The sequence below is a fragment of the Sorex fumeus genome, unplaced genomic scaffold (genome assembly GCF_029834395.1).
Source record: "Sorex fumeus unplaced genomic scaffold, SorFum_2.1 ptg000177l, whole genome shotgun sequence".
NCBI classification, from domain to species: Eukaryota; Metazoa; Chordata; class Mammalia; order Eulipotyphla; family Soricidae; genus Sorex; species Sorex fumeus.
Window position 1 is genome coordinate 1645531 of NW_026606234.1, and position 16241 is coordinate 1661771.

Consider the following 16241-nt stretch of genomic DNA (forward strand, 5'->3'; position numbering starts at 1 on the left):
CTTCCACGAGTCCCCGAGCCCAGGCATAGGGCGGGAACCTGTTCCTGTTGACTCATTGCTCTACAGGGCACACGACGGGGTTCTGCTCAGTGGGTGCCGAGAGACACCGGGGGCTTCTAGAAGGATCTTCCCGTGCAGGTTTAGAGAGGGCCGTGGGCAGGGCCCTTCCAGCCCAGCTTGTGCAGACGGAGGGTAGGAGGAAAGATGGGGTATGAAGGCGGGAGCAGGAGAAGCTGAACCCCCAAACTTCCACCTCACGATGCTCGGCAAGGGGCCAGGGGCTCCTTGGGGCCGGAGCGGTGGCCTGTGTGTTCCCTCCCTGAGAGGAGCCATGGCCCTGGAAGGGCCCCAGCCACCTGCCTCGTGTGGCTCGTTTGACACTGGGCCTGAGGGACAGTCTCTGCCTTGCAAGGCCCACAGAGGGCTTCAGACACGCCCTTCATGGCCGTGGTGGACGGGGAGAGTGTGCAGGGGACTGACCGCAAGGCCTCACCCTGGAGTCAGGCCCCAGCCCTCACTGCTCCTGAACGAACCTTCCGGAAAGCCCACCCAGCTCTGCACCTAACACAGGTGTAGAGTCGTTGAGTGTCAGATGGCAGAGGCCGGTGCGAGGCCAGGCTACAGAGCACGTGGGCGGTCACTGCAGGCCAGGCCACGCGCTCCCAGCGGGTGGAACTCATGGGGTCAACTGAGCCCAAGTGCCGCTGGGAGTCAGGGGTGTCCACTGTCTGCGTACCAACCACTGGAGCACTGCTGGCCTCAAGGTGACCTGCGAGAGAGAAAGGGGCGGTGCCCTGGGCCCCGAGAGCCCCTCAAGCCTGGCCACCACCTGCAGGACAGAGAGTGGCTCCGTGTCCTCACCTGACCCTGAACTTCGGAGGGTGTCCGCCGGGCAGGAGAGCAGCAGCCCAGCACGTGACCAGGGACGGGCTCGGCCTGCTCAGGTGCTCTGGGAGCCGCGGGCACCAGCATCACTGATGTGTCCCTGTAGGAGCTCCTGGGGGCCCCACGGCGTGTTGTCTGCGTGTTGGGGAGGGAGAGAACCCAGACTGCATCCCAGGACATGGCCCTGGTGTCCTGTCCACTGTCCCAGCATCACTAGGCTGGTGCCAGGGCCAGGCTCGGGGACTGGCCCTCGTGACCCGAGCAGAGGCCCGGAGAAGGCAGAGGACGCATTCACGGGCACGGCCCGTCAGCAGCCGTCCTGGGCCTGGCCCTGCAGAGGACTGGGACGGTGGCCGCCTCCCCCAGCTCACACAAACCTCCGCCTGACCTTTGTCGCAGGATGGATCACTCCGGGGAACTGGCCGACACAATGGCCCGAGCTGCATGGAACGCTCAGATGAAAGGGTCATTCAGGGAGGAGCCCGCTGGGGAGAAAGGCTGTGCCTGCTGTTACAAACCGGCTTTCTCAGGGTTATTTTTAGAGCCAATTATAAGTTCATTAGAAAAGATAGTCGCCAATGCGTCTGTTGAGTAAAATGATTTAACATTTTGGAGCAAAGCATAATGGGCACATCCTAAGGCCCCATGGAGCCACGGAATCTGTTTGTAAAATAAGTACCGGGATCTTAAAGCAACATCGCCATGACATGCGGACATCTCCGGTCACGCTCACTCCTCCTGATTACGGCAGTTGAGAGGACTTGGCTGTGGAATGTGACGGCTCCTTGTCGGTCCCTGTTTGACACCCTGAGCGTTTGGGCAGCGCGTGCCGGAGGACTTCTCTGGAGAAAGCAACCACGTGCCTCTCCGTTCCGGGGCTCCGACTGGCCACACAGTGCCCATGAGCCTGTGCCCCTCCCCCCTTAGCTGCACACACTGCCCCTCCCGCCCTTCCCCTCGCAGCATCACCGTCTCGGCGTGGGCAGTGAGAAAGAGGCTCACTGACGCGTCCTGTCTGCCCCCCCCTTGTCCACATGCCCCCTGCAGACCCCCACGGCTCGGGCCTTCTCTATTCGGCCTTCTGACTCGGCCAAGCCTCCAGAGCCCTCGTGGACACAGCCTGGACCTCGGCCGCGTTTTCTGAGCCGGATGCACAGAAGAGTGGACGGACGCGCTTGGTCCGTGTGAGCCAGCAGTCTGGGCACCGCTGCCGGCAGGAATATTAGCTTAATTACTGTTCAGTAATTAAGCACCAGGATGCTCATGTGCTACTTTGTTTCTTCTTCACGATGACTCTGCCTGGCTGAGCACCCTATCCCTGTCTTTATAGTGAGACACTTGAGGGGCCAGGGACATGGCTCAGTGGTTAGAGCGTATGCTTGGCAGACCATGCAAACTGAGTTTGAGTTCTAGCTCCCTCGAGCCCTCGAGCTACCCTAGTGTGGCACGTGGCTGCAGGCATGACAGAACCTGAACAGTTTGCCCCGCACCCTTGGGCCCGTCTGGTTGGCCGAGTGCCTCTGGGAATGACCCCACCCAGGGTCCCCTAAGCATGGCTGGGGAGAACCTCCCCCAAATGAATCAAATAAAAAGACGAGAAATTCTAAGCCCAGGCTTGGAGAGGTTGAACCCTTTCCCCCACGCTACAGGGCTCGTCTGTGCCAAGACTGAAATCAGAATAAAGTCCCGCCGGCTTCCGTGTCACCTGCGTAAATCCATCTCCCCGGAGACCGGCTGGTTCTTTCTGATCCCACTGGTGTCCCCTGCATCCCTGTTTGCTGTGTCCTGCTGAACAGATGCTCTGTCCATGGCTGACACAGGAAAGCAAACAACAGGCACCCCTCGCCCACCTCCACAGCCCAGGGCCCGGCCAGTGCCCGAGAACCCCGTTCTTTGGAGAGGCCCCGGGGGGGGGGGTCTTTGGAGATGGAGGGGCCGGGGAGGAGCCACTTCCTGATCTTGTACTAACGCCCCTGCTAAAGCCCGACATTTCCCTATGGCATCTGCCAGACGTTTGGATCATTGCCAGCCTCAGAGGAACTCACTTACGAAGGGCCTGTGGGGGCCTGGCGCTTCTCTAATAGCTGCTAATTAAAACGTCTACTGCTGATAGAGTCAGGATTCCCTTTCGTGGCTCTTATCATCTCGTACCACTTGATCTCTCTGTCATAGTTCAGAAACTCCGGCTGCACAGGCCATGCTGCATGGGCAGGGGCTGTCCCGGAAGTCTTCAGGAAGAGCGACACTGTTTTTCTTCCAAGGCAGAAGCAGGGAACAGCTCCGACAGGCCCTCAGGGTTGAGGTCCCAAACATATCTCTTTCCCCTTCGCTAAAATGTTTCCTTTTCATGAAACAGGCCTTTTACTTCAGGTCACATATTTCTAATCTAACTCGGCTCAAGTTCCCTCACCCAAACTTACCCCTTTGAAAGAGAACGAAGAGATAGAGCCGGAGACTGGGTCAGGCCCAAGCGGGTCACCCCGGGGCCTGCGGGAAGGTCAGCGGGGGCGGGTGTGGCCAGAGTGCTCGGAGCAGCACGTGTCTGTCCCGGGAAAACAGCTGCCCCCCCACCCCCCAGCACGGTCAAAGTGCCACAGGAATGCCGCTCAAATGATAAGATAGCCAGGACAAGACAACCAGGACAAGGCGTTTATTTCCTGGCGAGAGCTGTGTCTCCCCCGAGTGGGCTCTGAAGAGAGCGCGGCCTGGGGGGCAGAGCCGTCCCATGAGCCCCGAGTCCAGCCCACACTCGCTCAGCACCTCGAGCACAGACCCACGGGCCACGGCCAGAGCTCGCGAGGACCCTGAGTCCAAAGCCCCTGCGTGTGTCTGCAGACCAGCTCCCTCAGAGATCTCTCCAGACACGCTCCCTCAGAGACCTCTTAGGACAGGCTCCCTCAGAGACCTCTGAGGACAAGCTCCCTCAGACACCTCTTAGGACAGGCTCCCTCAGAGACCTTTTAGGACAGGCTCCCTCAGAGATCTCTCCAGACATGCTCCCTCAGAGACCTCTGCAGACAAACTCCCTCAGAGACCTCTTAGGACAGGCTCCCTCAGAGACCTCTGAGGACAAGCTCCCTCAGACACCTCTTAGGACAGGCTCCCTCAGAGACCTTTTAGGACAGGCTCCCTCAGAGATCTCTCCAGACATGCTCCCTCAGAGACCTCTGCAGACAAACTCCCTCAGAGACCTCTGAGGACAAGCTCCCTCAGAGATCTCTGCTTCTGAAAATGATCAGCAACATGGCGAGTCAGGCTCTTAGTCCCGTGACCTCACTGCACAGCACGGGACCTCAGACTCTGTAGAAATGTCGGTACAGTGTCACGGCCACAATAATCAGGCCACGCACAAGTCACCACAGGAATGACAGAGCTCGGAAGAAGGGCGACCTCAGGAGCGCGTCTGTGTGACTGTGGAACAGGATCAGCAGGTGACAAATCTCACCAGAGGCTCCAAGAACCTGCTCAATGGGCGCCAACAGTGAGACGGTTGACTTGAAAAAGGTCCTATGGCAATGAGGTTAAAAATCACTGTTTTTTTCTCTAGGATCAGGGGCTGGACCATATATAGATCCAAACAACGAAACACTTTCTTTTTATAGTTTCGCCCCCACGGCATAACGATCTGTCAGATGATGAGGCTTTTTCCTCCGACTTCTCGATCTTGACTCTCAGCCGGCCCTTTTGTCTGCTCGCTCCGAGCCACGCCCGCTGGTGCTCGGGGGCCACTCCTGGCTCTGCCCCAGGGGTCACTGCTCCCTGCGTCCCGGAAGGAGCTGGCAGCGGGCACTGCTGGAGGAAGCGCTTCCGAGCGAGCGCGCCGTGGGAGCTGCCGGAAGCTGTTGCCTGGGCTCTGGCTAAAATAGGGCAGCTTGTAAATAACCCCAGAGAAAGGGACTAAAAATACTCTGAGGCCAGGCCAGGCCCGCGGCAGGGACAGAGGCGCGCCTGGGGGCCAGGCTGAGGGCGGCCGGACCCTCGCTCCAAGAAGCCCCCCGGGCTGATGCCCGTCCCGGCAGCAACCAGGACCAGGACGAAGGTGGCGCCCAGGCTACGACCCGACAGGCTCACGGGGCGTCAGAGCCAGGGCGAGTCTCAAGGTGTCACGGAGGCACCCGCAGGGCCGGGAGAGAGGCTGGGGACGGGGCTGCCACAGCGCCCCCTCCTTCGCTGTCTCGGGAAACTCTCGCTCTGCAGCCAGACAAGGATTCTTCAGTCACTCTCGGCTCTGCACAAGCCTGAGGCGCAGGGCCAAGGTTCCTTGGGGCCGTCCGCGCCAGCGCCCCCTCCCGGCGTCCTCTAGTTCACACACGGACCGGCAGAAACGGCCGCGTCCACGCTGTGTGTGTGTGGGGGGGGGGGGCGGCGGGAAGGAGCACGCGGGGGCCACTGTCGAAGGGAGATGCTCACGGGACAGGCCAAGCGAGGCCTCAGCCCCCAAACACGGGCCTGGCCCAGCGCCAGGCCTGCAGGCCTCTGGAGCGGCACCTGCACGTTCTGGACGGGCCAGGGACAGGGTGAATCCAGCTTGTCCAGCTCCTCCCAAACGGCGTGGAGAGCTAAAGGTGGCGGCCGGCCACGGCACTGGCGGGAAGGGACAGTGTTTGACCGACCGCATCTGAACCGACTTTGGAAACTTGAAAGATCCACAGATTTGGAATTCCAGAATTCTAGGTCAAATTCCACCACCACCGTCTCCATCATCACTGTCTCCACCGTCTCCACCATCTCCGTGGCAGTCACGCCTCCACCTCCGTCGCTGTTCCCCCTCCCAAGTGCCGTCACTGCAACATCACCACCCCCCACGCCCCCACACCCGGCCTCTACAGTCCTTCTGCTCGGCCGGGGGCCACCATCGTCCCTCTCTCTTCCTTTGACCGTTTTTATTTGGGGGAGTCACATCCCAGAGTGCGCAGGGGTGGTCCCAGCTCTGTGCTTCAGGGTCCCCCCGGGAGGTGCTGAGGACAGAGTGGGGTCCGGCCACGTTGCTGAGGGGCCCTCACCAGGAGTGCGTGGAGGGGCTGTTCCGGGTGGCTCTGCCTGGACTCCACGCCCTGTGCTCCCCTCGGACTCCCACAGTGCTCTGGCTGGGACTGTTTCTGAACGTGGGTTTCTCCCGGCCAGTCTCTGCTGGTCTTTCTTGTCTATTTTGGATTCTTCGCTCCCCTCCCCCTGCGTTTCCCTCGGGCAGCCCCCAGGCACGGCCGCACACGGTCACTCCAGTCTGTCGGTGAGGCTCAGTCTGTGCTGGACTCGTGACTTGGTGTCCGCCTGGGACTGTCCCTGCCGCTGCCAGGGACGATCTACCTTAGTGCCGAGCCTCAGAATTCATCTCCGAGCGCCAGTGCTTCCAAAGCTTTGCTGAAGTGAACATTTTTGCAACTTGGAATTTGCAAACAAGCAGTGGCACTCTGCTCCTCTGCAGGGCGGAAATCGGAGGAGGCTGGGGGAGGGGGCACCAGCGGCCAGCGGCCGTCCCGGGGGTACGGGAAAGGCCATCGTCCCTCAGGGCCCTTCCCAGCCGAGGGCCCAGACACCTGCACCCTTAGGACCAAACGCACGGGAGGAAAAAGCAGGCAGGAGAGGCTTCCTTTACTGAACCTGGATAACGGATATAGCCAGCCCTTCACCACCACGCGTGACGCGCTCACACGGCACCATCATGCGTGACCACTCACACAGCACCACAGGTGACCCACTTATACGGCACCAACATGCGTGGCCCGCTCACATGGATGCACCACACGTGACCCAATCACATGGCACCACACATAACCCACTCACGTGACACCATGATGCATGACCCACTCACACAGCACCATCGTGCATGACCACCCACAAAGCACACACCTGCCGCATCCCCTGCTGACCCGAGGGTCGGTCAGGCAGGCCCGGCTGCTGGTCGGGCCCCACAGGCTGCTGACCCCTGGCTGCTCCCTCCCCCGCCGGGAGCCGAGACGCTGAGACCGCAGCTGGGCAGGGCCCTCGCAGACTCTCTCCTGTGGCCAGACCACGTGCAGACAAACAGCCCCAGCGGAACGGCTGAGCTGCGTGGAACCCGTGGCCTGAGAGTGATCCGCTGACCACAGCGCGTGAGACCGCGCTAAGGGCTCTGTGCTGCGGGGGAGGGAGACTCAACACAACCCAACAACAGTCAAACGCCCATTCTGCCCACCCTGGGGCGAGCCAGGCAGGGCGGGGGCCTCTGGCCAAGGAGTAAACACACTTTCCTGCGCGCAGACTTATTCCTTTAATGTCCCACACGCACACGCGTGCACGCGCGGGGCAGCACCAGCGTCCGCGGGCAGCACGGGCGGAGTGTCCAGGGTGGCCCGGGCGGGGGGCACAGCGTCCAGGTGGCGGTGAGAGCCAGGAGCACACAGCAGAACAAGGGCCGTGCGCGGCTCCGTCGTCCGGGCGAGAGAACGCCCCACGGAGTCCAGCCACGCGCCCGGGAGACACGCGTCAGGCCGGCCGCCGACAGAGCGTGGACGCCGCATCCGAGCCGACGGGAGCGACGGGAGGACCGGTCAGGACACGTGGGCCGCCGAGGAGCCGCTGGGTGGGCCGCCTGCAGGGTCCTGAGCCTCGGGGGTCTGGGCCGCGTCTCGTCCCGGGTGCCCGGTCACCCTGCGGGCGGGCTGGGCCAACTGCGGTCCCAGGGCGAGCAGGGTGGCCCGCTGGCTCGGGGGCAGTGCCAGGGCGGCCCGCGGCAGTGGCGGCGGCGAGGCGAGGGGCGAGGAGGCCTGGAGGCAGCGGAGGGTGGCACAGGGTGGCCGGGGCCGGGGCTCCTCGCGGGGCTCAGCACTGCAAGAGACACAAGCGGGTCAGCGGCGGGGCCGGCCGGCAGGATGCACGCAGGGCCCGGACACGCAGCACGGGGACGGCAGGAGTGCCTGCAGGCCTCGGGGACACCAGGGGCAGTGGGCGCCCGGGCTGCGGGCAGGGGGCGCTCTCTGCGTTCTCTCCGTGGGCAGGACGCGGTTGAGCCTCTGCACACGCTCAGGACCACGAGCCTCACTGCCAGCCAGAGTGGCTCAGTGTCCGCGCTGCGGTGGGGCCCGGGGCTGCGCTCAGCCCAGTTGGGTGCCAGCGTCCCCTCTGAGGGGGAGGCCAGGCTGAGCAGGCCCGTGTGGAGACCGTCCCCCCACCTGCGTGTGACACGAGGAACCAGCCCGCAGTGGCTGCTCCCTGAGCGGGTGAAATCCACCCACAGAACCCGCTTCTGCCCCTCGGAGCCTCGGCGGAAGGCGTTTGTTTCAGCGGGGCTTGGTGCGGAGCTGGAGTATGGGCCCCGTCAGAGCCCAGCGGTCACGTGTGGGCTGGAAGTGCCCTTCCCGGTGGCTCTGAAACAGTGCTCGCTGTTCTGCTGGGGGCATGCTCAGGGGCGCTCGGGGCCACTCCTGGACTGCTGTCTGTCGGGGCCTGGGCACAGCAGCTCCCCCAGGCCAGACACACTCCCGGGAGACACAGAGGCAGAACACAATCATGTCTCCAGCCCGTCTCCGCATCCATGCAGGTCCCCGGATGGCATCTCTCCGGCTCAGGTGCCGAGGGGGGTGGGGCAGCGACGCACCTTGGGGCGAGACGCCCTCCTGCCGTGTGCGCCTGAGAAGCACCTGCCCAGACCCCACCCAGGAGTCCTCGGAGCCTCTCCCCTCCCCGCTACAGCAGGCCAGCTGGGGCCACGGGTGCAGGGAGACGCGGAGTGGGGTTACCTGTCGGGCAGGTGTGTTGGGGGGGCACTGCATGCAGGGGAGACGCAGAGTAGGGCTACTTGCTGGGCAGGTGTGGGTCTGTGTGTGGGGGGGTGGTATGCAGGGTCTTGTGGGCTATGTTGCCTGTGGGGCAGGTGTGGGGGGATCATGCAGGGCACGCGGCTGTGTTACCTGTGGGGCGGGCAGGCGGGGCTCCCGGCTAGCTGTGTGCACTGTTGCGGTACGGGGGCAGCAGGCTGCTGACAATCTAGGAGAAACTGATAAATTAGACATGTACACGGGACCACAGCGAGGGCTCGGCCCCGCCGCCCGGCCAGTCGGGGAGCAGCGTCCCCCTTTCCAATCGTTTGAAAGTGAAGCCAGCGGAATCTGGGGTGGGACCGCCCCGGTGCGGGAGGTCTGAGCTGCTCTGACTCGGGGCCCTTCTGAGCTCCGGAGAGAGCGAGGAAGAGCAGCCCCGACGGCGGAGGGAGGGGGAAGCGGCCTACAGGCCCCTGCCCACAGATGGCAGGGCCGCGCCCCACGCAGGGGCCATCGCAGGAATCGAGCGCGTGGAGCACAGCCACGTGGCGGGACCCTGGCCTTCGGGGAAGCTGGCCGCCAGGGGCCCCCTCTCTCCGCTGCTGCCAGGCCTCACCGGGAACAGCTCTGCCAGGGTTGGCGTGTGGAGCTGATCCTGTGCTCTGAGGTGTGTGCATGTGTGCGTTGTGCCTTTGTGTGTGCGCATGTTTGTGTGTGTGCATATGTACGTGTGCATTTGTGTGTGTGCACGTGTGCATGTTTGCATGTGTGTGCGTGTGCATGTCTGTCCTGAATCGGTCAAGCACGAGTCCGTCTGTCTGGCGGCTGTCAAGCCCAGACGCTGGTGAGGGATACATGCATTCCGGCTGGAGCAAGAGCACAGCGGGGAGGGCGCCTGCCTTGCACGCGGCCCACCCGTGTTCAATCCCTGGGTGATCACTGAGCACAGAGCCAGGAGTAACCCCTGAGCACTGCCGGGTGGCCCCCAAAACAAGCAAACAAACGAAGACATGCGTGCATTCTGCTTCTGCAAAAAGTGTGTAAAAATGTTGAAACTCGGCAGCGTCTCCTGCCGACCGCCTGGAGACCAACAGTGTCCTCAAACACCGCGGAGGCAACACCAAGGCCTCCCCAGCCCAGTTCACAGCCTTGCCCCGGGGAGGTCGGCTGAGGCGGCCCCCGGAACCGCAGACCTGCCGGCCCAAAGGAAGTGGCCACTCATGCCGCACCTGCCCGGCCTGATCCGGGATGCCCACGCGATGCCGAGCCCGGCAGGAGCGGGCACCTCGCAGCGGCCTGACTGGAGGGATCTCTGCTGAGCAGAACAGGAAACGCCCTCCCGCCGACCACGCAGAGTTCCAAGGGAGCACCACCCTGCTCGAGTCAGCACAGCGACTCCCTCTGTGGGACTCCGAGTCCTAAGTGGTGGATTCCTTTTTGCTCCCTTTGGATCCCAATAGCTTCCCTGGCAGCAACCTGGATTCCGTCACCCAGCAGTTGGCTTGAACTGTTTAGGTTACGTGGGGGTGCTGCCCTCTCGTGGTGCACCTGGGCGAAAGCACCGGCCAGAGAGGAACGGGAGCCCTTGAAAAATCAAAGGTCATTTAGCCCCCCAAAGGGACCAGGCGGGGAGAGGGGCCAGTGCCGCAGGCCGGCCGCGGACTTGCACGCGCCAATCAGTTCCACGGCTGGTACTTATGGTCCCCGGAACCCCGGAGCCCGCGTGGCCCCTGGGACACGGCTGTGGGACCCGCCAGGTGGCTCCTGCTGGTTCTGCACAAGTCCTGGAACAGAGAGCCTCCGGCCGGCGTATCCGGGCCTTTAGCTGCTCACTGACAGGAGCCGGCACTTCGGCCTGGAGCACAGCCCAGATGTTCTGTCACCCGAGGCGTGAGGATGCCTGGGGACCAGCAAGTGCAGCCAGGAAGGAGCCCGCTGCCCACCCACCGGGCCTTCCTGGCATCGCGGGGCTGGGGTCTCTTCCTTAGCAGTGACACTGCTTGGATGACTTTTGTGTCCTGATGACTCACGAGTGCTTAACTCAGTGTTTTCCTTGGAGAATAAGAAGCTGAGCCAAAGAGTTACTAACAGGGGGAAGGCGGCTGCCCACATACAGCCAACCCTGGTCACGCCCTGGCACTGCACAGGGTCCCCGAGCCCACCAGGAGTGACCCCGAGCACAGAGCCGGGAGTGACCCTGAGCACAGAGCCGGGAGTGACCCTGAGCACAGCCGGGTGTGGCCCCCAAAGAAAGAATAAAAGCAAATCTCAGCAATAAGGTGACGTGAATGAGACTAGAAGGAGCCGTACTGCCTGTCTTCCGGCCCCTGTCACCACGATTACCGCGACATCTGGCTGCGGGGAGGACCTGGCGGCAGATGCAGAGCCCTCTCCCTACCAGACCCTGCCCGCCACCCTGGAGAGCTATAGCTCATCGCCTTGGGGGTCGAGGATGGCAATTACATGGCTGGCGAGGGGCCACGGGTAGGTCAGCGGAACCATCAAGCTGGGCCGGGCGGGAGAGAGTGAGGAGACAGACAGAGGGCCTGGTCCTCTCAGAAGACGGGCGCCTTGGGCAGACAGCGGTCCAGAGGCAGAGCGAAGACAGAGGTGGCGGTGGGTGGGACAGCTACAGAGGTGGAGGCGGAGACAGCGCTGGTGGAGTTGCAGATGATGGTGGTGGAGGTGGTGGTGGAGATACAGATGATGGTGGTAGAGGTGGTGGTGGAGATGAGGATGATGGTGGTGGAGGTGGTGGAGGTGGGGCGGAATGCGACACCCCCAGCACTCAGGCCTGGTGTCCACCCATCAGTGGTCTATGCTCCAGCTGCCCCCTCCTCTCTATCCTCATTTCTAGGCGAGTCTCTGGGTGTGAGTCGGGCTGCGGTCCCAGGGCTGGCCTGCGCCTGTTTCTGTCCGGACCCTTGACCCGAGGGAGAGAGCAGGAACTCCACCTACGGATGGGTGGGAGGCACCTGCAGACCCCAAAGCTCCTCAGCAGGCCCAGTGGCCTGTGCTGGCCTCCTCAGGATGGGCCCCTGGGCCCCGGCACCCGGCCTGCGTGCTCCAGAGTCTGTGCCATCCTTCCTGCAGGCCGGCCTGGACGCCGGGGGAGTGGGCACCGGGTGGCGGCTGGGTGACACTGCCCACGCCAGGCACCAGGGGAGGGCCAGGCGTGCAGGGCTGCCCTCGCTGCTCTGGGATGGAGAGCCTCGGGCAGCTGAAGGAACCGTGGGGTGGACGCATGGGGGGGGGTGGCCGGCGGCCCCCACACGGGCGGGCGGGAAAGCCGTTTCCTTGCTCACACGGCAGCCGCACTGGACTGTCGCTGGCTCACACAGCAGAGGAAATGCCTGCCAGTGCCTGGCTGGCAAGTCCAGCAAAGGAGCCGGAGCAAGAGTGGACGGGAGCAGGCGGCCAGGTGCCGATGACACGAGACAGAGCCCGGAGGGCAGCGGCCAGGGGTGGGTCCCTGCAGCAGGCGGGCGTGGACCAGGGCCCCTCCACTGGGCTGCTACGTCAGTGGCATTGCTGCCTCAGGAGACGAGCTGCTGGTGGCCACCGCGGGCCCTGGGCCTCTGTGCACGTGGGCCCAGCTGGCCTGAGGAGGGCCAGGGGGCGAAGTCCAGTCAGAGGCCATCCTCCTGCCCGAGGAGGCACCCCGTGTCCGAGAGGCTCCAGGAAAGCGTCTCAGCTGAGCTCTGCTCCCGAAGGGGCGTGTCAGGGCTTAAAGAGCCGCAGCTGCTTCCACGTCTTCACCCAGATTCCGAACTAAGCTGATTCCACGCTGGTCAATGCGACGATGACAGAGACCCCCACCAGCCCATCCCACGCCTGCCCGCTGATGCTAAAATCATCAATACACGTTTCAGAGAAGAACACTGTCCAAAAGATTCGATGAACAGTGCATTGTCCTTCAGAAAGGAAAGACTTCTTACCAGTTTCTTGGATAAAGCTCATAAAAGTCGATTATTTCCTGGGAATGTAATCCAGGACCAGCTCTGCACCCTCCCCTCGTTCACCTGTGTACAATCGTACACACCAATGACACGCCCTCTCTCCTTAATGTGGCCTGTCCAACATCGCTTGGCCGAGGCCACAGTTCCACCCTGCCAGTCACATGAGGCGGGGGGGAGGGTCTGCGCTCCTGCTCCGAGCTGGCCCACCAGATCCTGGCGGACACCACGAGGTCACACGAAGGTCTGAGCAGAGCCCCTGGTGCACGACTGAACCCCGCCCGGCAGCCCAGCTCTGCCTTCCCCCCTCCGTGGCCTCAGCCCCGTGGCAAGGGCCGGGCTACTGCAGCACTATGCTGGCGGCTCTGGCGGGGTCTCTCCTGGCCGTGCTCCCCGAGGGAGAGCTGTCGGTGGGCAGGAATGAGCGCCACGGCCCACGGGGGGCCGGCGACCACAGACCCTGTTCCCCGAGCGACGGCCTTCTGAGACAGGCAGGGGCATCTGTGTGTGGCCAGGTACCAGGGCTGCAGGGCAGGGCAGACAGCGCATGGACACGGAGGGCCAAGCGGGTGGACGCCAGCGGGGAAGCAGCGGGCGTGGAGCCGGTGCAGAGACCAATGGTCAGCGGCCCCGAGCAGGGATGGGTGCGTGGCCCCAGCAGTGACCCTTGCCAGCTACAGCCATCACACACACACACACACACACACACACACACACACACACACACGCACGCACGCACGCACGCGACGCTGATGACATGAGACGTGTGAAATGGCGATGGCGGGAAACGTGTGGCTCTGCCCGGTGCCCAGGAGAGGGGCCTTCCGCGCAGGACACCAGGCTCTGCCTCGGACATGGGCCCCCTCTGTCTGCTGGAGGGGGCGAGGGTGGGTCCGGCAGGAGACACTTCGATCACACGATCACACGGTGGCAGGCCGAGCCGCTCCTCCCTGCCATGTCAGCCCAGCCCCCGTCTCGCAGGGAAGGGATGGAGCCGGGGCTCCCGGGCAGGTTCAGGGCGGCGGAAGAGAAGGAGGTGGGGGGTGAAACCAGGTGACTTTACTGGACGCTCTGGGGCTCCCCTCGGGGGACACGGCACAGGCCAGTGCAGCGCCACACGACTGTCCAGGGCAGCAGGGACGTGAGGGCCACGGGGAGACGGGGATGGGACGGGGGCCATGGCCAGGATGCTCTGCTAGGGACACTCCGGGGCCCTGACCTCACCCCCCCAGCCTGGACAGGCCCAGGGCCCACGCGAGCAGGCTGCGGGCAGCCCCGGGAGCCCCCACAGACACTCCAATTCTGGGAGGAAAGGGCCCGGACAGAACCTGACCACTGTCCCGGGCTGCCAGCCGCAGGCAGGGTTCAGCTGTGTCCCTGTGGCCCGTTCCTACTTCCTGTCATGTGTGTCCCTGTGGCCCCGTCCCTACTTTTTGTCACACGTGTCCCGGGTGGCTCCATCATAGCTCCTGTCAGGCGTGTCCCTGTGGCCTGTCGCTACTTCCTATCAGGCGTGTCCCTGTGGCCCATCCATACTTCCTGTGAGGCGTGTCCCTGTGGCCCAACCCTATTTCCTGTCACGCGTGTCCCTGTGGCCCGACCCTATTTCCTGTTCATGTGTGTCCCAGGTGGCTCCATCGTAGCTCCTGTCACGCATGTCCCTGTGACCCGTTCCTACTTCCTATCACGCGTGTCCCTGTGGCCCATCCCTACTTCCTGTCAGGCGTGTCTCTGTGGCCCTGTCCCTACTTCCTGTCAGGTGTGTCCCTGTGGCCCGTCCATACTTCCTGTGAGGCGTGTCCCTGTGGCCCAACCCTACTTCCTGTCACGCGTGTCCCTGTGGCCCGTCCCTACTTCTTGTCACACGTGTCCCAGGTGGCTCCATCGTAGCTCCTGTCACGAGTCCCTGTGGCCCATCCCTATTTCCTGTCAAGCTTGTCCCTGTGGCTCATCCCTACTTCCTCCCAGGCGTGTCCCTATGGTCTGTTCCTACTTCCTGTCACGTGTGTCCCTGTGGCCCATCCCTACTTCTTGTCACACGTGTCCTGGGTGGCTCCATCGTAGCTCCTGTCACGAGTCCCTGTGGCCCATCCCTATTTCCTGTCAAGCCTGTCCCTGTGGCTCATCCCTACTTCCTCCCAGGAGTGTCCCTATGGTCTGTTCCTACTTCCTGTCACGTGTGTCCCTGTGGCCCATCCCTACTTCTTGTCACACGTGTCCTGGGTGGCTCCATCGTAGCTCCTGTCACGCATGTCCCTGTGGCCCCGTCCCTACTTCCTGTCAGGTGTGTCCGTGTGGTCTGTCTCTACTTCCTGTAACGTGTGTCCCTGTGGCCCATCCCTACTTCTTGTCACACGTGTCCTGGGTGGCTCCATCGTAGCTCCTGTCACTCATGTCCCTGTGGCCCCGTCCCTACTTCTTGTCAAGCTTGTCCCTGTGGCCCATCCCTACTTCCTGTCCAGGCGTGTCCCTGTGGCCCCCGCCGGCTGCCGGCTGGCCCTGCAGCGGGAGGGGCAGAGGCGGTTCGGGGCTGGTGGGCGGAAGGGGCCGCTCTCCCCTCACTCCTCATCGCATGCACCCGGGGGGGCTGTTTACCTGCTGGCGCCACGGTTAAGCATTTTTCCGTGCCGAGCCGACGCCCTTGGAGGAGCTGGCTCCGGGGAGGGCCCCTGGGCAGTGGGTCTGTGGACGTGGGGGCGGGGGGCCCTCTTAATAAACTCGGGCGGTAGGAGGCCCCCGCGGTCCCGGGACGGCTCTGATCACAAAGGGAAGGTGAGAATTGTCTTGCAGGAGATCCAAGAAAATACATATAGGAAACAAAAGAGTTGGACTTTAATTACCTTCCCAGGTCTGACAGACACAGCATCACTCAGAGCCCTGACCCGTCCGGACGCCCCTCGTGGCCTCCCTACCGTGGGCTCCCGCAGACGCCCCTGCGCGCGGGGGCCGGGCTGGCCCATGGGAGCCGCCCGTGGGCACCCTGGCCTCCGGCACGGCCCCCGGGGCCCAGAGAGCGGCGGTCGGTGCCCTGCCGGCCTGGGGCCGCCGGTCTCCCGGAGAGGGCTGGTGGCGGGGTGACCCGGTCGCCCCCACCCGCGGCGCGTCAGTTCCAGGCGGGCCCCGGCACCAGGCTGGGGAGGCCACGGCACGAGGGCCTTGTCCGGGGCGGCCGGATGCCCGGCGGGCCCTGCGCGGGCGGCGGGAACCGCGTGTCGGCGGCGGCGGGCGTGGGCGCCGCCCCACTTACTTTCGGGCTTCCGAGCCGGCTCCTCCCCACTCTGCCTTTGCTGCGCCTCGACTGCTCGTGGTCGAACTCCAGGTCCTCCAGCCGCTGCGTGAGGGCCAGTTTCTGCTGGATGGCCATCCGCAGCAGCGTGTTCAGCGTCTTCTTCTCGTCCTCGGCCGCCGCCAGCTGCCTCTGCATCTCGTCCAGCTGCGTCACGTACTCGTCACATCTGGAGCAGAGGCAGGGGGCGGGGCGGGGGTCAGGGGTCGGGGGCCGGGTGCCTTCTGGAGGAAGCGGGCACTAGGGCCCCCAGGGGACCTGCAACTGGGTGACGCCGGGCTCCGGGGGCTGTGGGTGCTGGGGGCGGGCACGGTTCCTGCGGCTCGGCCCACAGCCCACTCCTGGCGGGAGAGACCCTCGAAGGACGGAGGCCCT

At 63.8% G+C, this 16241-nt stretch overlaps 2 protein-coding genes across 5 annotated transcripts in view; one reads left to right on the forward strand and one right to left on the reverse strand.

Annotated features, from left to right (window-relative positions):
* PKP2 (plakophilin 2) overlaps positions 1-16241 on the forward strand; it is a 219915-nt gene that overhangs the window by 140661 nt on the left and 63013 nt on the right. The window lies entirely within an intron of this gene.
* Positions 7588-16241, reverse strand: part of BICD1 (BICD cargo adaptor 1) — a 55805-nt gene continuing 47151 nt past the window's right edge. The window contains exons 7-10 of one of the 4 annotated variants that reach the window (XM_056107778.1): positions 15828-16035; positions 15176-15335; positions 8775-8860; positions 7588-7692 (exon numbers count right to left, since the gene is read on the reverse strand). In XM_056107778.1, the coding sequence (XP_055963753.1) occupies positions 7687-7692; positions 8775-8860; positions 15176-15335; positions 15828-16035 (460 nt within the window). In that variant the 3' untranslated portion in view covers positions 7588-7686. Of the gene's footprint in view, positions 7693-8774; positions 8861-15175; positions 15364-15827; positions 16036-16241 lie in introns of those variants that run through there. The other 3 variants (XM_056107779.1, XM_056107781.1, XM_056107780.1) reach the window with 3 other exon arrangements.